At 51.2% G+C, this 19444-nt stretch overlaps 7 protein-coding genes across 7 annotated transcripts; 5 read left to right on the top strand and 2 right to left on the bottom strand.

Annotated features, from left to right (window-relative positions):
- Nucleotides 1-1167: 1167 nt before the first annotated feature.
- COCMIDRAFT_27722 (uncharacterized protein) lies at nt 1168-2054 on the top strand (the record flags this gene model as incomplete). The annotated part of the gene is made up of 4 exons (XM_007691416.1): nt 1168-1208; nt 1259-1410; nt 1474-1920; nt 1975-2054. The coding sequence occupies 4 exons, from the start codon at nt 1168-1170 to the stop codon at nt 2052-2054; spliced, it is 720 nt and encodes a 239-aa protein (XP_007689606.1).
- Nucleotides 2055-2731: 677 nt separating this feature from the next.
- COCMIDRAFT_99721 (uncharacterized protein) lies at nt 2732-3418 on the top strand (the record flags this gene model as incomplete). The annotated part of the gene is made up of 1 exon (XM_007691438.1): nt 2732-3418. The coding sequence occupies one exon, from the start codon at nt 2732-2734 to the stop codon at nt 3416-3418; it is 687 nt and encodes a 228-aa protein (XP_007689628.1).
- Nucleotides 3419-4182: 764 nt separating this feature from the next.
- COCMIDRAFT_99662 (uncharacterized protein) lies at nt 4183-7015 on the top strand (the record flags this gene model as incomplete). The annotated part of the gene is made up of 4 exons (XM_007691437.1): nt 4183-4352; nt 4421-4861; nt 4916-6660; nt 6717-7015. 4 exons carry the CDS (start codon nt 4183-4185, stop codon nt 7013-7015), a joined length of 2655 nt encoding a protein of 884 aa, XP_007689627.1.
- Nucleotides 7016-7416: 401 nt separating this feature from the next.
- On the bottom strand, nt 7417-8694 carry COCMIDRAFT_6756 (uncharacterized protein; the record flags this gene model as incomplete). The annotated part of the gene is made up of 2 exons (XM_007691409.1): nt 7417-8597; nt 8655-8694. The coding sequence occupies 2 exons, from the start codon at nt 8692-8694 to the stop codon at nt 7417-7419; spliced, it is 1221 nt and encodes a 406-aa protein (XP_007689599.1).
- A 262-nt stretch (nt 8695-8956) lies between these two features.
- Nucleotides 8957-9868, bottom strand: COCMIDRAFT_6755 (uncharacterized protein; the record flags this gene model as incomplete). Its single annotated transcript, XM_007691408.1, has 2 exons — nt 8957-9796; nt 9845-9868. 2 exons carry the CDS (start codon nt 9866-9868, stop codon nt 8957-8959), a joined length of 864 nt encoding a protein of 287 aa, XP_007689598.1.
- A 2940-nt stretch (nt 9869-12808) lies between these two features.
- On the top strand, nt 12809-13969 carry COCMIDRAFT_6754 (uncharacterized protein; the record flags this gene model as incomplete). The annotated part of the gene is made up of 1 exon (XM_007691407.1): nt 12809-13969. One exon carries the CDS (start codon nt 12809-12811, stop codon nt 13967-13969), a length of 1161 nt encoding a protein of 386 aa, XP_007689597.1.
- Nucleotides 13970-16000: 2031 nt separating this feature from the next.
- Nucleotides 16001-19059, top strand: COCMIDRAFT_99624 (uncharacterized protein; the record flags this gene model as incomplete). The annotated part of the gene is made up of 5 exons (XM_007691436.1): nt 16001-16400; nt 16451-17854; nt 17903-18373; nt 18423-18962; nt 19013-19059. The coding sequence occupies 5 exons, from the start codon at nt 16001-16003 to the stop codon at nt 19057-19059; spliced, it is 2862 nt and encodes a 953-aa protein (XP_007689626.1).
- Nucleotides 19060-19444: the final 385 nt, after the last annotated feature.

The raw sequence follows: 19444 nt of genomic DNA, 5'->3' as shown, positions 1-19444 counted from the left end.
TGGAGAGAGCCGCGTCAAGTTTGGTGGGGTGGGCCACTTACTGATGTGGGCCGCTTACTGATAAAACACGTTAAGTGGGAATACGGTAGTGGTAATGTTTACTAAGGAATACATATGTTCTCCATTGATTTGTCTAAAAAAAATTGGTCTCTGTGCTGTTAGGAGTTTGTCGAGAATGAAGGATTTGTCCACGAAGCCAAGGAATGCAAGACGCTCGCTAAGCTTTCGGGTTGAAGGGTGAATGTCGCAGTAGTTCGGGAGAAGTATGGAGAATCCACGGACTTCGGCGATCTTCGGACGCGTTCGGGCAAGTGCTTCTTGGTTTAACAACAAGATGCTTTGTACACCCACGAAAAGAACCATGAAAGGGGGGCAACGGTAGGACATGGCAAACATATAGATGGTCTAGAAAGTAATTACAATAGTCAAGCCGCATGGCCGAGTGTAGTCGGAGGGCGAACAGCGGCGTGCCGGCAAGTATGGAGATGCCGCTTCGGCGCAAACTCTGAGCCGCACGCGATGTGCGACATGCGACGCGTTGCCGGCATGGGACAGACCGGAAGCATGGCTTACACCTGCTGCAGGTGCTTACTCTGCAGCGATTCTTGCGTTGATCTTGCAGGATACCGAAAACGTACGTTGTTACACTCTGATATCAATGAGAAACGTTGTCAATGCAGCCAGGCAATAGATGCAGTTGCCATTTGCGGTCAGAAAGATACGCAGCAAGAGACATGTATTCGACAGCTTCTTCGAGCCAAACGCTGTATCTTTTCTCGTTTGCGCAAGACAGTGTATGCATGCATTCGAGGTATCACGCATCAATGACCTGACCTTAGTGCGGCGTCTGTAATCGGGCCAGAAGATTTTGGAGGGCTTGGGCTAGGCAGGGTCTGCCGAAAAAGCTCTTACCTCATCAACAGGGCCTAGCGGTGCCGGAAGCTCGGCGACGTCACCATGCTGTAGGTGCCCTACATTTAATCGCCGCATCATGTTTTAATAAGTCGCCGTAGACGCCGTTTTATTTTCGATATCACCTTACAGTCATCGATTCGTCGACAGTTTAACAACCCCTCACGACCCCTCTCACCTGCTTTACATCCAGCAATCCACACGCCAACAACCCCCCATTTTTGACCCAGCCAGACCATATTCACATAACGCAAGATGAAGGTTCTCACCAAAGAAGAAGAGCAAGCGCATTACAAGTAAGTGCAACCACCATCCCGCCGAAAACTTTTGTACTGACGAGCAACAGTGCTACGGTTAAGGGTGGCACAATCGGTGGTCTCATCGGCACAGCAGTAGGTGCTGCAGCTGTTGTGGGCGCAAGCAGACGCTACCACTCCTTCCGAGCCCTCACGGTGCCATTCCGAGCTTTCCTTATCGCTTCAACTGGAACCTTTGTCGGTATGTCCAAAGCCAACAATGTTCTTGTACCACAAATTTTCAGAGTCTGACCATACAATTCAGCCGTCATCGCCGCCGACCGGGCTTCGGCACAATACGACATTGAACACACTCCCGAGAAGAAGCGTCAAATCGAGCGTGACCAACAACGAGAATCCCTTCTCGAAGCCAACAAAACACCTTTCCAACGTGCGAAAGACTGGGCGACGGAGAACCGTTATCCGCTCCTGTTTGGCTTCTGGGTTGCTTCCATGGCCGGCTCATGGCACATGGTCAACCGCAACCCTTACCTGAGTGGGTCACAGAAGCTCGTGCAGGCGCGTATGTACGCCCAGGGTGGTACACTGGCTGCGCTACTAGGCAGCTTTGCCATTGAGGGTGCAGATGCGGCCAAGGGCAAGGGAAGGTGGGAGACCATCAAGATTGTCGACCCCAACGACCCCGAGCACAAGCACATCATTGAGAAGAGGATCCACCACGAGAGATATGCGGGTGAGGACCAGTGGAGAGGTACGAGACCTGCATTCAACGCATGGAAGATAGCAAGCTGACTTGAGGACATAGAAATGGTCGAAGCTGAAGAACAGCGCCAAAAGGAGCGCGAGGCCGCGAAGGCAAATGGCCAACGAGCCAAGCAGCAATGAGATGCTGCAGATGAGAAATACTAGAAGCCCGAAGATGAAGAGCAATGACGGACCTAAAGTCTTTTTGCCTCGGAGTGTATTCCTACCTCATCATCCCAGATACTTTCACCGGCCTGTTTACCGTGTAAATTTGTAGGGTTTCATTTTTCATGTTGGAGGTTTGATGCAAATTTGCAGGCGTTTACAAGCATTGGTGCTATTTTCCCTTCCCTATATCTCCTTATGGCTCATGTATGACTAGATGGTTTGCTCGCAATTGGCTAGGAATGCAGCGGCACATACCTTTAGAGCTCACTGTACTACAAAAGGAAGATTTCCTTTGCTTCAATCTACTACTATATCCACCATGACAGTAGCCAATCAAATGATGGAATACCCAAGAAGCAAATATTTTGAACGTAGTAGTTTCAGGGTCCATGATGACGTCTACGCGTTTAGATGGAGGCACTACCATGCATGAAGCACGTCACTTGAATTCGTATTCGAATTGATAAACATTGATACAAAACACTTTTTCCTTGGTATTCCTGGTTCTTATTCTGTATATTTTCCATTTTGGCTACATATATGCTAATAGCTACTTACTCCCATACTTTTGCGTGCTGCTAGGCTGGTAACCAATCAATACACACCACTACCACTATAGTTTAAAAGAGATAGAAACAGAAACAAGACTCATGTCGGACCCGGATGTTACCCAGCAACTGGACTCGATATCGCACAGGCTCATAACAAACACCCGCCTAGCCCATGCGCCCAAGAAGCCTCAAGACACGCAACTGACAGCGACCATCGCAGACTTGCACGTCCACCCCACAATCGAAGCACTCTTGCATATTCTAAATCACGACTTGCCATCTGCCCACTTTCTCGTTCGCCACATGCAAGCCCCGCCGGCTGTGGAGGGCATGCTTCTCCACGGCATTCTGCACCGTGCCGAAGGCGACTTCAACAACGCACGAGCATGGCTAAGTGACGTCTCGGACGCATGTGAGGGTTACCAGCCCAAACACAAGGACGAGGGGCAAAAACTAGATCCAGAGGTCGCCAAACAAGTCGGCGGCAACGAGCAGATATCTGGTTCACTTGTCGAGTTCGTTTATGGCACCGAGGACGCTGGAAGTCTTGTTGATGCTGTTGAGGCTTTTCGAAGACAGAAGCAAGGGCAAAGGGGGGAGGAGGAAGAGAGGGAGATTGAGGGGAGAATTAGAGGGGAGGCGGAGAAAGTGATGGAGTGGTGTAGGAGGAAATATGGAAGTGGAGTGTGGAAGGATGCGACGAGGGCTTGGGTTAAGAATAGTGAGGAGATTAGTGAGATTAGTGGGAGTATGGTGAGTGGGGGGAAGGGGTATAGGGAGTTTTGATGAGGAAGTGTAGGTACTGTCTAAAGTTTTTTTATTACTACGATGTTAAAGAATCTGCAAGGTTAGGAGCTTGAGTTTCTCCCTTTCTAAGATAAACGGATCCCCTAGATTTTGAGGATCAATTCACAACTGAAATCAATCGTTATTCGACGTAGTACTAATGCGTAGGAAGGCGTTCTTCCAAGTTTTGGTACCGAAGAAGCTTGATTCGAGATTTCTCCCTGTTTGACTACTGCACTAATCGTGAGCTCAAATACTGTATTCAACCACTTTAGGGAACCACCGTATAGCAAACCCACCCAATTGTCGTAGGTACTGTCTATACAAGACGTTTAACACGTGATACGATCGTAATCCCGAGCACAACTAGTGTCCCGCCGGTGCCAAGACCAACTGGCTGATCATGCCCTCACCCTGGCGACGTGACCGCCCCCTTTGACCGTTCCGCACTCCCTCTGGCGCCAATGGGCCACGGGACAACAGGCCGTACGCCCATGTGTAAGACTATCTGGTTGCCCGCACGTCTCCAAGGCGTTCAGATGGGCGTGAGGACATGATGCAGCAACCCGTCATTTGTACAGCAACAACCACCGCGGCGAGCTAAGCGAGGATCGGGCCAGGGTGCAGCAGCGAATGGCGTTGGGGCTGCCCCCAGTAGGCGGTCGGCCTGTGACATCAACGGCCAGCTTTCACTTCTTACAACCCGCCATTATTCTTCCCGTACGCACGTGCAGCCCGCGGCTGGACTGGAAAAACAGGTACCCATGGCCGACCAACTCCTCCAGGCCAACGGCCAGAGCCGCCCTAGCAACGTCAAACACCACACTTCACCGTCTCTCATGATGAACTCGCACTTTGCGGGCGTGGGCGACAATGCCGACAAGCAATCCTACGAGCATGGCATCCAGGTCATTGACGAGGACAAGATGTTCAAGTATGTCACGGCACCCGAGGCATCGTCCTTGCTGCGGGGCAAAATGCTAATGTCTCCTCGCCATCCAGCGGAAATCTGTCTACATACCTCAGTGTCGAAAATGTCATCCCCGCCGGCTTCAACTACCACCTCATTTCCGTCTTTGGCTCGCAGTCAACGGGGAAGTCGACCCTCCTCAACCACCTCTTTGGCACCCAGTTTGGTGTCATGTCGGAGCAGGAGCGTCGCCAAACTACAAAGGGAATTTGGATGAGTAAGAATAAGCGTGAGGCGGGCGGCTCGGCCATGGCAGAGAACATCCTGGTCATGGATGTCGAGGGAACAGATGGTAGGGAGCGAGGCGAAGACCAGGACTTTGAGCGGAAGAGCGCCCTCTTCGCCCTGGCCACGAGTGAAGTCCTCATTGTCAACATCTGGGAACACCAAGTTGGACTCTACCAGGGTGCCAACATGGGCCTACTCAAGACTGTCTTTGAAGTCAACTTGCAGCTTTTTGTCAAGGATGGCCAGTGAGTATACATTGACTGGATTTGACTGTACTCTGGCACTGACAGCCCCACCAGGTCGAGTCCAAAATCACTCCTATTCTTCGTCATCCGCGATCACATCGGCGTCACGCCCCTCACCAACCTACAAAATACCCTGATACAAGACTTGTCCAAGCTTTGGTCAACCATATCGAAGCCCACCGGTCTCGAAGCCTCGCGGATAGAGGACTACTTTGACTTCGCCTTTGTCGCACTACCACACAAAATCCTCCAGCCAGAAAAGTTTGAAGAGGCAGTCACAAAGCTCAGTACACGGTTCAAGGAAGGATACAGTGACCCAAGGAAGAGTGGGCTCATTGACGAAACAACAGCACCCATCTTCCTTCCTCAATACCATCGTCGGATCCCTGCCGATGGTTTTCCTGCATACGCAGAGGGTGTCTGGGATCAGATCGTGAGCAACAAAGACCTGGATTTGCCAACTCAGCAGGAACTCTTGGCCCAGTTCCGGTGCGATGAGATATCCAGAGAAGTCCTTATTGCCTTTGACGAACAGATCACGCCCCTCGAAGACAAGCAAGCTGAGGCTGCTCGGGCAGGGACATTCTCGATCATCCCTGACCTTGGACCCATCATGAACACTGCACGAGCACAGGTCCTCAAGGATTTCGACACCAATGCAAGCCGATACCACAAGGGCGTCTACAAGCGAAAGCAGGCAGATCTCGAGTCCAAGGTCGACACTCGATTGAAGGCTCTGTTCCAGAAGCAGCTCACATCAGCCCACAAGTCTGGTGTGGAAAGCTTCAGCGAAGCAGTTAGCACAGCGGTGAAGAGCGGTCAGAAGAAGGGAGGATCGTACGACTTTGCACAGATTGTTGCCTCTGAAAAGAAGAAGGCTCTTGCCAGATTCGAAGAGGATGCCAAGGCAATGGCTATCGAAGCGGCAAGCTGGAGCAGCTACGAGAACGAGATGAAGATCTTCAACAAGGAACTAGAAGACGTCTCCAGTCGCCTCCGCAAAGAGGAGATGAGGCGTCTAGCCACCAGAATCGAGCGCTGGGTACGCTCACGTTTGGACGAGTCCGTTGGTCTCGAATTCAACAAGCTCGGATCTGGCCGGGGTGGTTCTGGTGCGCCTGAGAATGGCGATCGACCTCCTACTGAGAAGGACCTCTGGGACCGGGTCTGGAAGATCTTCATCGATACCGTCTCTAGTGCAGAGAAGCGGTTCACTGATCGAGCGTCCAGCTTCGACGCTAGTCCTGAAGAAGTTGAGGTCGGTCTATGGAGACTGCGACGCAAGTCTTGGGCTGTACTTCGTGTTAAACTTGATGAGGAAGTCATGGAGGGCAATATCCTGTTGAAGCTCAGGGAAAACTTCGAAGACAAGTTCCGCTACGACGACCTCGGTGTTCCCAGAATATGGCGACCCACAGACGATATCGAGGGTATCTACACCAAGGCTCGCGAGTCCACAATCACTGTTATTCCACTCCTCGCTCGCTTCAAGCTTGCATCAACTTCGAAGCCTCCGCCGCTTGATGAATGGATCGGCGAGGCACCAGCTTCAGTGACTCCAGCAGATGAGGACGATCTGACTCCCATCGGCGGTGTAGACGATGAAGAGGGCAAGAGTCTGGAAGAGGAGATGACCATTCTGTCCGATGCGAAGCAAGCTGATCTGCTTGTTCGATTCAAGAAGACTGCAGATGGCGTATACGTTGAGGCCAAGCGTAGTGCCATTGGCGGCATCACTCAAGTCCCACTATACTTTTATGGTCTTCTCCTTGCTCTCGGTTGGAACGAGATAGTCACAGGTACGTTTGTTACTGCTATGCCGATTCTTGTTACCTCCTATACTGACACGTTCCAGTTCTACGCAACCCAGTCTATTTCATCTTTCTCATTCTTATGGGCATCGGTGCTTACGTTACCTACACGCTTAACCTATGGGGCCCCATGGCACGCATGGCCAACGCCGCCTCACAGCAGGGTCTCGAGGTTGGTAAGGAGAGGCTGCGCAATTTCCTTGAGAACTCAGATACTGGTCGTCAAGCCATGGCTATGAGCGGCTCGAATGAGTCTCGAAGATACGAGAAGGTCCGCATGGACAGGTTGAACGGAGATGGCAAGAAGAGCAACGCTGAGGTTGAAGACTTGGACGATATCTGAAAGATCAAACGTAGGCTCAAACTCTTCTTTGGACTAAACAGTGTTGGGGTTCAATAGCACGGATTGCAGGTCTTTGATGATATTGCGCTAGGGATTTTGTCAACGGATTTTCCCACATGTTCAGATGGCGTAGCGAAGGAATGCGAAAAGCGAAGTTGCTGTCTTGTGCTCTTTTGCATAGTTCTAGATCGTGTTCTTCATTCAGTATGTGCATGTCCTCCTAATAGCCGTTATCGTTGCGATTAGTTGCGTGCGTACTGCCGTCTACTACAGCCAAATAGCAATGGAAAAGTGTCCAAGGTACATATATCTCTTGGCGGGTCCTTCATCATACCCTACAACCAATGGGCCTTCCCTCTTCCATAAATTCCCCCATAACATGACAATCCCCCCCCCCGTATTCACACCCCAAACTTCCTCGGATCCAAACTCTCAATCCGCGCACTCCTCGCCTCCCCCTCAAACACAATCTCACTCAACAGCTTCCCCGTCCCCGGCCCATTCTGAATCCCCCAACACGTATGCCCCGCCCCCATCAGCAAACCCGCCACACTCGTCTTGCCTACCAGGGGACCCCCACGCTTCATATTCGGCAAATAACACGCCTGTCGCGCTGTCACCTCTCCATCTCTCAGCTCCTCTGACACGGACGATACTTGATCGATGATGTCCTGGCAGCGCTGCTCATCGCAGTGTACGAGGTCGGTGGAGGCGGGTAAAGGGACGAGCGTGTCGCCGTCGCCGCAGGCGTAGACTTCCTGGTTGGGGCGTGCGTAGATTTCCGGTGTTACTGTTCCGGCGGCGGCACGCGGCATGCTGATGGTGGTGAATAGGGCGTAGGCGGAGACGGGGCGGGTGGGGCGGATGGTTACGCTGTGGGCGCGGAGGGGGTAGATGGGGGTGGGGGTCCAGAGTGATTTTGTCCAGGGGCCTGCGGTGAGGATGATTGTGTCTGCGGGGAGTGTTTGTTCGTCTTGATCTGAGTCTTTGGGTTTGTAGGAGACGGAGGTTACGGCGCCGTTTTCCTGGGTGATTGTTGTTGCGGAGCCGTAGAGGATTTTTACGCCGTTTTCTTGGGCGAGTTGGGCCATGCTTGTAGTGAATTGGTAGGGGTGGACTTGGGCGGTTGTGGAGGGTGTGCCCATTTCTTCGTAGGCTTTTATGCCTTCGGCAGCGATCCAGTCGAGGTCTTTGGGTACGCCGGCGGCTCGCAGCAAGCCGATTGCTTTCTCTGTACGCTTCTGTAGACTCACATGGTCTTCTTTGGCTTTGCTGTCTGCGTCGCCTTTGGTACTCTTTTGCTTTGATAGGACGCCGACCATGTCGATTTGGCCGCAGTGCACAGCTCGGTAGCCCCAGCGGTTAGCTCCATCGTGCTTCTCAGCTAACTCTTGATGCAGCTTATAGCTCAATGGCACAATACAGCTGGGATAGGCCCATAATCCCAATAAACCGCCAGCTTTTCCTGATGCCCCACCGGCGATTTTGGTTGCTTCGAGAAGAGTAATTGTATCTCTTTCTCTATCGAATTTTTCATGGTGCGAGAGAAAGTATGCTGTGGTTGACCCGATGATACCGCCACCTAGCAAGGGACATCAGCCTCGGATTCTCGTGGAAACCGGATGTCGGGAATAAGTACCGATGATGACGATATTCCGTTTTTGTTGCTCTGCTGCCATGGTGGTTAGAAGGTGCGACGGTACCCTAAGCATGTGATGGTGGTTGGTAGGAAGGGTGGCGTTGATGGTGTTGCATTTTTCGGCGGCTAATAGACCGATTACAAAGGTACGTCATAGGTTATTCTTTTCGCAATAGATTGCAAAGCGCCCTATTAGGGAGGCTCAAGTTCGATTTCGAAAGAATTACACTAACAACATTAACTAGTCGGAGTATTTAAGAAACGCACTAGGGAATGGAAAGGCAGACTTCTCGCAACGGGGTTTAAAAGTCCCCGCCCATATCACCCATATCTCCCCCATCGTCTCCACCCATGTCACCATCATCGCCGTAGTTGTTCTGAATATATGTATCGCCATCGTCTCCCGCCATTGCTGATCCTATGAGACCACCAGCGAGCAGACCACCTCCCGCTCCAAGAGCCATGGCCCCCATGCCCGCTCCTCCTCCAGGGCGCCTGCCGCCACCGCCCATAGGCATCATTCCACCACCCATCGGCCTTCCGTAGCCTCCTCCACCGTAGTAACCACCCCCAACAGGCTGGCCGTAGCTTGGCTGGCCGTATCCATGGTGTTGCTGTGCATAACCAGGCGATGGCGAGTGTGACGAGCCAGAAGCCTTTCCAAGGATCTTGCCTAGGAAGCCTTTGCTCTTACCACTCTTTTCCTGTACGGCTGTGTCCTGGTATTGCCCTTGTTGGTATGGATTTGGACTTGGTTGGCCGTAGCCGCCATATTGTTGGGGATACGACTGGCTGGATTGGTTGTAGTAATCATTTGAGGCACCTCGTGCGTGCGCTTCTTCCTCTTGTTGAAGTTTTCTTGCTAGTTTCTCATCTTCACTAATGTTCGCATACGGATTGTTACTACTCAGGCTTCCCTTCTCGCTCCCGCCAGTTGGGAAACCGCCCACTGCCCCACCAGCTGAAGGCGAGACATAGTTGGGAGGTGCGCCTGGAGGCGGCGCTTCACCAGGAGGGTAGACAGGATGCGTTGGCTTCTCCCATTGCGACTGCTTCGTATAGATGTTGACGTAGAACCACTCGTTGTACTGTGTGTTCCAGACGGCCTTCCAGCCTTCGGGCACTTGTGGCGGGGGAGGGCCCTGTACACACTATCAGCTATGTTTGCGCATTGGCCCAACTGCGCTTACTGGTGGAGGTGCGAAATCTGCCATGTTACGTGGACTGTAGTGCTAATTCTGGGATGGTGTTTTGACCTAGGGTGCAGAAGAAACGATGAGCTGGGATACCAAGAGATCGTGGCAGAGTAAGCTGTAATCCCGCAGTGATGGGCTGATGACCCGCGGCCCTCCGTGTGAGTGTGACTTTCAATACAGTGTGCGTCATTGTGGCGTGGCGACTAGATGGTAAGCCAAACACCTGCTGAGCCACATTGCGCGGCTGTGATGACGATACCAGTTTCCATGAATGCCATGGCACATGATTCGTAGTTTGTGCGCATTCGTTTGTACGCGAACCCTCGAGGTTGCAAGGGATCTGGATGAACATGATGTCATTCCGGGCCTGGGTATGCGAACATGTACCACAAAGCTAAAATCTACCCTTGATTCTACACCCACGCGACGGTACCAGAACATTGTTCCCAACTATAAGACTTTGGCTCCCAAGTACCCAATGTTTTTGTGCACCAACATGGGCCGGTTTCTGTCGTCTTCTCACAGCCGCCTTGTATGCATTCTGCGAAATTAGCGATCGCTGGAGTGATCGGGTTGTTCCGTTGCCAATAAGATACTTGTTTCATGGTACAATTAGTACAAGTCTTGGTAGAGCTAAGAACACTACCGAAGAGGTTAATTTAGTTTGCGACTAGCAACAGACCTTACAGCAGGCTCATTGCCGATAAGTCAGACCTTCACCAACGAATGTGAGAACTCCATCCGGATACCGGCACGTGCGGCCACTAGTTCTGGAATAGCCCTCGCGTCTTCAGTCAGACATACCTCCAAGGAGAGGCTTTATCTATGACTTGTGCCACAGACAACAGAAACACATGATGAGCAGTCTATTCGAGAAGTGGTGTTAAAGGCGACACGAAATGGTTCCTATATTCAGCTCATCTGTGTATAACATCAACACTCCCAAATCTTCCTTTCTAATCTCCCTTGCTCTTTGTGTATTTCTGGAGGAAGATGGTCTGGTTTGTTTGACTTTGTGTTGGTTGATCCAAGGCGGTCAAGCTGTGGAGTGATGACGTGCACACCTGCTAACAAAAGTGCTGAGACAGTTTCAGCAGTGTATAATATCAGTCATAGTAGCGTGGTAGTTACAGGGATCAGCAATTGTTACGACTACTTTCACTTGGCGGCTTTGGTATTCGTTCCGGTTCTTTTTCGTCAGAGGAAGTGCATACCCTAGGACATGGAAATGGTAACGACATGTCAATAGTTATTCTGTTACATCAGCTGCTGAATTGTCCAAATGGCAATGAATATCGCTCTTGGTGATTTTCTTCGCGAGCTATGTATTGACGTTCCTGTTTGCTAATTGTTGGCTGCAACCAGGGCAAGTACGGCACGCTAATGTCGGCGATGAATATATCCCATGGCGGACACACGAGGGATATGCAATTGTTGGGTTAGGAAATGATGAAAAAGGATACTAGCGCTGAGTATGAAGTTTGCAGCACAACGTTGGCAGTGTATCAACGGGTTAAAGTTAGTAACAACATTGAGGTAAGAGGTCGCATCGAACAGCACGCTTACCGAAGGCCGCACTAGAACATGCAAAGACGCGCTGAGCTGGGCCACCATGCATGTATACCGCCATGTACCTTGTTCTCGAACACTCTGGCCAACATTCCTTCGTATGCAATCCCAGGATCCGCGGTTGCGTATACGATTTGCCGGTACACGGAATGACGCGACTAAAGTCGAGTCAGACAGTCTCTCCAAGCTCGGTTTTTGTGCTAGTTCAATCGATTGTCCTGTCGGATATCCGCGATCCCATGCCTTAGTAAGAGACACGCAATAAGCAAGTGAGTGGATCAAACCGTGTTGTCTAGTCGTATAGAGGCAAAAGCGCCACAAGAAGTACCACCTTGCCTTACCTGAAGGAAAAGGAAAGGACCAAGCGTTGTTTTCGACACATGTGGCACAGAAAACCGACCCCACAGCCTCGGTCCGGTGTGCAGGATATTGCAGGTATGGCAATATACAGACTGACGCAAGTATCAGTTCAATCCCGTCCAGCCCCAAGATGCTACATGCGATTGCGAAAGCAGCTATACCAGTTGTGATGCGGCACTGAACCTGCATATTGTTGCATCGGAATTTCCCATTCGATAAATCGCACACATTGCCGTGCCGCTGGATGGAAAATAGTACCAGCGACGGTGCAAAGGGCGTCCGAGTTGTCCCGCTGGTAGGCTCGCTTGTAGGCGTGCATTGCGAGCTTATGTCTTGGCAACATCAGACGGGATACTCGCATGAATATGGCCTAGCGCTGGAGTGTAAACAGCGCAGCTTTGGTTGAATGTGGAGATGCTTGGCGGGGCATTGATGACCAGTATATATCTAGACCAGCGCTTACAAGGAAGACGCAACCAGGCTGTCGGTGAGAGATGCGGGTGCATATCCGGCCATGGGTGGCTTCGGGTAGTAGCATGTGGTGAAGCTGACTCTTGTGCCGATCGAAGCGCCTCCATTGAGCGGCATCCTTGCTGTAGAGTCATGGGGAGATGGGTTCCAGGTACGGGCCTGATATCATGAACGGCTTCAAACATGGTCGATACTCTAGCGGGCAGATGCAGATGACGGCAGCCGTGGAGCTAAGCATGCAGTAAGCGTCGACCGGGCCTGGTACAAACAAGAATACAAAGAACGGACAGGTACGGAGGGCGGGAGGGTCGGAGCCGGGCGAGGCATTTTGACGGTATTGGCAAAGGCGAGATGGAAGAGTGGAGTAGCTGTCCCAACGAGGTGGAGATGGAGGGTGGCTGAGTCGAGATTGCCAGGGCGACTAAGATACTGTCGTGTGACGGTAAGTCAGGCACTGCTTGGCGCACAACACCACCAGAGGCGTTATCAGTCGGCCAATCCCCATGGCTAAGAGCATTCCACGGCCTTTGATTCCAATGCAGGGTAAATCTACTCAAGATGATGATCCGGAACGAAGACTACTTCATCGCCCCCAAGGGCCGCTGCTATCGCTGGTACAACAAACCCCACCATGTTCCATCTACACAGGCGACACCCATAGCGGACGGCCCCAGAACCAACGACTCAAGCCGTTTGCTACAACTACCGCGAGAGCTTCGTGATGAGATATGGGAGCTGGTCTTCAACTCGACGAGGCTGACATTTGGCCTGCAATATACACCCCGCTATGGCGAGCGGTACCTCAAGCCTGCCCCACATTCGCTCGCACTATTACGCGTATGTCGCCAGATCAATGCTGAGACACGTGACATCTGGATGCAGCGCGTGCTCTTCAACTTTGAGGACCCCCAGACCATGCTCAACAGGCTGTCGGACCTGCCAGAATCTACCGTGTCGAGGATCCGCCATGTTCGCCTCATCGGCTCCCCCATGATGCGCTATCTCAAAGGCTTTGATGATCTCATGTACCGACACGAGTCCATTTTCCAGCTACTGCCTACACTCCGGCTTGACTGCTTGACCATCTTTGCAGTTGCCGCGGCTGCACCAGAGTACGATGCTATCACCAACCTGGTCAACCGTGGCAATGGGTGGAAGGAACTTCGATACATTACTCGTAGCTCACGCATGCTTGGATTCGGTCCCTCCAGGAGTCATGGATCTCGCGAGACTGGCGACATCTGTCGTCAGCCTCAGCCGAGATTCTGGAACAAGAGACTGTTGAACAGAGACGGCGAGGGTTCGGGCTCTGTTGTTCAGGTGTTCAGGGCACTAGAAGAAGACGACGTCACTGCTGTTCTCGATCCACTTAGGCGCGAGCCGTTTGAGCAGAACCCAGAAGAGCATCTGGTCAAAGGGTTCGGCCGAGTGGATGACGAAGGGCTGACAAGGGGGGCCGGTGCACGAAGAGCCTTACTTGTTGTGGTGAAGCGCGGCGACAGCATAGACGTGAGCCAAAAATCTCCAGGTTACGGCAAAGAGCGCGACATGAAAGCGAGGTTCAAAAAGAGAACCTGGCGAGTGCGAAACAAAATCATTGTTTGGACGTCTCCAGATAGTGAACGAGACGATGATGAAGTGGGCAATGGATGGGCGAGACCCCAACTCCGCCGGCCCCCTTATGGCTTTGACAACTACTACGATATCGACGACATGTGAAGCGCACGGGATGAAATGTCTTTGCTATATGTTTTTCGGGTGTTTAGGAATTATGAAGTTTGTCCACTTCTTAGGTTGAAACAGGACAGCATGATGGTATACGCGGTACCCCAGGACTCACGACAGTACCTAACTACCATGGCGAGACGCATGGAGTGGAACGATTATGCTACAGCTCTGCTCAACCTTTGGACGCATCAGATAGCTGTTATGGGGAGTCACGCCTATTGACCAGGTACAAGACCCCATGTGAGTTGGCATCAAAGAAGGCTCGGGCCGGGGGTAGGATCACTGGATGGTCCGCACAATGCGAAATGGTCCGCGGGTAGCTTATCAGAGATGCTTATTTTCAAAAAGGACACGAACTCTTGGTTTTAGGGCGGCGTTGATGGACCTGGCGCAAAAGGGTGAGTTGTTGTTCCAAGCATGCTTGGGCTAAACAGAACTGCTAGTGTTTCCATCATGTACACGCTACAACATGTTGTTGATCACTTGTTGTTGTTGTTGTCTTACTCTCGGAAATGGCCGTGCATGGACCGATCTGGCAGTGAGAAAAACTCTGAATATAACCGTTCTATCTCTTTAGATAAGCAGCAAGTCACTGTTAAAACAGATGCGTGCAAAGTCAGCGACGATGTCTCACAAGGGCTTTTGAATTCGGATGGGCCTTGCGGGTCGGGATAGGTTTACTGTCTCACTGATTCTTTACACCGATCATGTCCTACAACTACTATCTGCAGTGTCTATGCCCAGGGCAGATGACTCGAATGAAGTCGTGTATGCTGAGGTCTCAGCTGAGCTATCCATACGATCATCGTATCTGGGTAAATGCCGCAGCCTCATGATATGACCCACTGGCGAACCAAAAGCAGATCATCAACGCATGAAGCCGATTCCGATGCTTACGCTCTTGGTATGTTCCACGTGCTTGACGCCTTTGAGCGAGACTTTCCCGTATTGCATCAGTCCCGAGCTGTATGAACAAGCCACTATTGCCCATTGCCTGTACTGTAGGGTTGTCTTGGCCAAGACATCTAGACCACCTGATAAATCCCGCTCTCTGTCTAAGGGGTATCCTTGCCGTCGGCTTCAACATGACGATTACACGTTTGGTGGTTTGGACGATCCTAAGATATGCTAAAGTGTCCCGCAAAGCCGTGGCCAATTGAAGAAGAAAGCATGATGAAGATTATGGGGTGGCAGAAGTTAGGTTTGCTATGCATATGGGGAAAGGGTGGGGGTTCTGTAGCGAAGCAAGGATTGATTACTGCGCTACACTGGGCACTTGGCCAATTACCGTGATGAAAAAACGCCCCGTGGAGACCAGTTGCGAAGGCCGGGAGTCGGCCGCGAAGGTTGAACAACGAACAGCGCTAGGCATGCGAGTACGTACCTATGTGCCTATGTACCTATGTACACACGTGTATCTGTATGCTGTACTTGATGAAGATGATGTATTTGGCAATGCGCCTGTTGCCACAGGGTGCAACGCCTCCCTTTGACGCAATCTCATTGGCTCCCGTCCAGCGCCACCGGCCGCTTATCTTGGCAGCCCTCTCTCGACATGACCTTTTCGAGCCAAACAAATCATGATTAATTAGCCCCGTTCTTAATTGCCATGGGCGCGCCTTCTGAATCTCGCACTCGCGGGGTTCTGTTCGACTGCATTGCGCCATCTGCCAGACAGTCGTCTCATCACACCTCGGTCCGGTCTGCGCGTATTCACTGTGGCAACCATCGCGCTGCGCGGTTGCAGGCGCGCCTTTCATTGCGCTCATCCGTTGGTTCCGTCTGAGGTTGAGCTGAGATCCGGATCGCTGCTGCGCGCCCTCCAGTCTCTCTGCCTGGGCGACGATGCCGAAGGCTGCTTTCCACGTATCAAAGTGCTGAACGTCCCCGTCGTCCCCATCCGTACATTACACTAGGTGCGCAATACAAGCTCGCTCCATGAACGTATTCGATACTTGACGACAACTGTCCTATTGGCTGGCAATATAGCGCACCAGCAACATTACCGCCAAAACCATCACTATGTCAGAGGTAGAGTCCCCCCCCAAAGCATCCAGCTCCCAGCTGAATCAGCCATGTACCCTGGCCGAGGCTAACATTACGAAGAGCGGAACTTCGCCAGACCGCGACGGCATTCATGCCTCGAATGGTCGGGCCTATGATAAGTATCATTTCCAAGAAAAAAATATCCACTCGCACGGCATTGAGCTGGATGACGATGAGGATGAAGACATTGACCAGCTCATCGAGGATCTTGAATCGCAGGATGGCGAAAATGCCGACTACGAAGAAGAAGAAGTGCAACAGCCAGGTGGTGCTCGCCTCATTCCAGAAGAGCTTCTCCAGACCGACACACGCATCGGCCTTACATCGGCCGAGGTTCTCATACGGAGGAAAAAGTATGGTGAGAACAAAATGAAAGGTTACTTACTCTGCCCCTGTCACTTACCCCTGTCCGCTAACAAGGCGTAGAGGAGAAGACGAACAATTGGGTCAAATTTCTCCTGTTTTTCGTTGGTCCGATTCAATTCGTCATGGAGGCAGCCGCCATCCTTGCCGCCGGTCTCCAAGATTGGGTTGACTTTGGTGTCATCTGTGGATTATTGCTCCTCAATGCAAGCGTTGGCTTCATCCAGGAATATCAGGCTGGATCCATCGTCGAAGAGCTAAAGAAAACGCTCGCTCTCAAAGCCACTGTACTACGCGATGGCACCTTGGTCGAGATCGAAGCACCAGATCTCGTACCCGGAGATATCCTACAGGTCGAGGAAGGTGTCATCGTCCCTGCAGATGGACGCATTGTCACCGAAAATGCTTTTATACAAGTTGACCAATCTTCCATCACTGGCGAATCCTTGGCCGTCGACAAGCATCGAGGAGATACCTGCTATGCTTCTTCGGCAGTAAAACGCGGTGAGGCTTTTGTCGTCATCACAGCCACAGGCGACTCTACTTTTGTTGGTCGTGCTGCTTCTCTCGTTGCTAGCGCGTCAAGTGGACCCGGTCATTTCACCCAAGTGCTACAGGACATCGGCACAATACTGCTAGTTCTTGTCATTGTGTCACTCCTAGTAGTCTGGATAAGCTCCTTCTACAGGTCCAACCACATCATCACCATCCTTCGGTTCACGCTTGCTATCACCATCGTCGGAGTACCTGTCGGTCTTCCTGCTGTTGTTACAACGACAATGGCTGTTGGCGCTGCATACCTTGCCAAAAAGCAAGCCATTGTACAGAAGCTCTCCGCTATTGAGTCGCTTGCTGGTGTTGAAATTTTATGCTCCGACAAGACCGGGACATTGACAAAAAACAAACTTTCATTAGCTGAACCTTACACCGTACCTGGTGTCGACCCAGAAGACCTCATGCTTACTGCTTGCTTGGCCGCTTCGCGCAAGAAAAAAGGCATCGATGCTATCGACAAAGCGTTTCTCAAGTCTCTGCGAAACTACCCACGTGCTAAGTATGTCTTGAGCAAGTACAAGGTCATTCACTTCCATCCTTTCGACCCGGTGTCCAAGAAGGTCCAGGCCGTTGTTGAGTCGCCGCAGGGTGAACGTATAACATGCGTCAAAGGTGCTCCACTGTTTGTCCTTCGAACGGTTGAGGAAGACCATCCTATTCCCGAGAACGTCGATCTGGCATATAAGAACAAAGTTGCTGAGTTTGCTTCTCGAGGCTTTCGCTCGCTTGGTGTCGCCCGTAAACGAGAGGATGAAGGATGGGAAATTCTTGGGATAATGCCGTGCTCAGATCCTCCGCGACATGATACTTACCGAACCATCAATGAGGCCAAGTCTCTGGGTCTGTCAATCAAGATGCTAACTGGTGATGCTGTTGGAATTGCGCGAGAGACTTCGCGTCAGCTTGGTCTTGGTAAGTGCGCAATCGAGACTACGATGGATCAATCTAACACAATCATAGGCACAAACATTTTCGATGCGGAGAAGCTTGGCCTGAGTGGAGGTGGCGAGATGCCTGGTTCAGAGTTTTATGATTTCGTTGAAGGTGCTGACGGTTTTGCTGAGGTGTTTCCGCAACACAAGTTCAACGTCGTTGAAATCTTGCAACAAAGAGGCTATCTCGTTGCAATGACTGGCGATGGCGTGAATGACGCACCATCGCTGAAAAAGGCAGATACTGGAATCGCCGTTCAAGGCGCGTCTGACGCGGCTTGTTCGGCTGCTGACATTGTGTTCCTTGCCCCTGGCCTCTCAGCCATCATCGATGCTCTGAAGACATCACGGCAGATTTTCCATCGCATGTACGCTTACGTTGTATATCGAATTGCCCTCTCGCTTCACCTCGAAATCTTCCTCGGCTTATGGATTGCCATACTAAACGAATCTCTGAACCTTCAACTGGTTGTGTTCATCGCCATTTTTGCCGATATTGGTAAGTAGTCCATACGCAACTGTCTGATTGGCTATTAACCGTACTGCAGCAACTTTGGCTATTGCCTATGATAATGCACCATACAGCAAGACCCCAGTCAAATGGAACCTACCCAAGCTCTGGGGCATGTCAATTCTGCTGGGTGTCATTCTCGCCGTGGGAACATGGATCACCATGACAACCATGATTCCTTACCTTACTGGTGAGCAACAAGGTGTCAATGGTGGTATCGTTCAGAATCATGGACAGCGTGATCCAATCCTGTTCCTCGAGATCACATTAACAGAAAATTGGCTAATATTCATCACTCGCGCCAATGGCCCCTTCTGGTCGTCGGTCCCTTCGTGGCAGCTTGCGGGTGCCATTCTCGTCGTGGATGTACTTGCAACATGCTTCACGATATTTGGATGGTTTGTTGGTGGGAGGACCAGCATTGTTGCTGTGGTCCGTGTATGGGCCTTTTCTTTTGGTATTTTCTGCATCATGGCAGGAGTTTACTACGTTTTGCAGGGGAGCCAAGGGTTTGACAATCTCATGCATGGAAAGCTGCTCAAGCGAAAACAGAAGCAGAGAAACCTTGAAGACTTTGGTAAGTACTAATCGGAACTTTACAAAGTAGCAGTTACTAACATGTTGTAGTCGTTTCGCTACAGCGAGTGTCAACGCAGCATGAGAAGACAACGTAGGATATTTGTTCTCCTAAACTCACGCGCGATCGACTATAGTCTGGCGTTACGCTGCCTTGAGTAGGCCATCCGCGGCATAGATACGTTTTCGTTTTCTCCTTCTAGTCTATGCGACTAAAGTGTTGATGAGGAACACACGTATTTCAGTCTTGTTTTCATTACGCATCTCACGGTGTTAACATAAATACCCAGAGTCAAGGGGGGGAAGTCTTTCAGGAATTCCTAGTTTTTGCCTTGTCTATTACAGTGCAAGCATGGCTTCTGCAAGAGCCACGTCGCCGAAATTAATTTTTTTCCATCGTTAAAGGCATGCCATTTTCCGTTGCTGGTGTTTATACCAGGCTCTCGATGTCGCTATGAAAGATTAAAGAGTGCATCTTGACAA

This window comes from Bipolaris oryzae, assembly GCF_000523455.1.
Source record: "Bipolaris oryzae ATCC 44560 unplaced genomic scaffold scaffold_99, whole genome shotgun sequence".
Classification (NCBI taxonomy): Eukaryota; Fungi; Ascomycota; class Dothideomycetes; order Pleosporales; family Pleosporaceae; genus Bipolaris; species Bipolaris oryzae.
The sequence above is the reverse complement of the archived record's forward strand: the minus strand, read 5'-3'. Positions and strand labels throughout refer to the sequence as shown.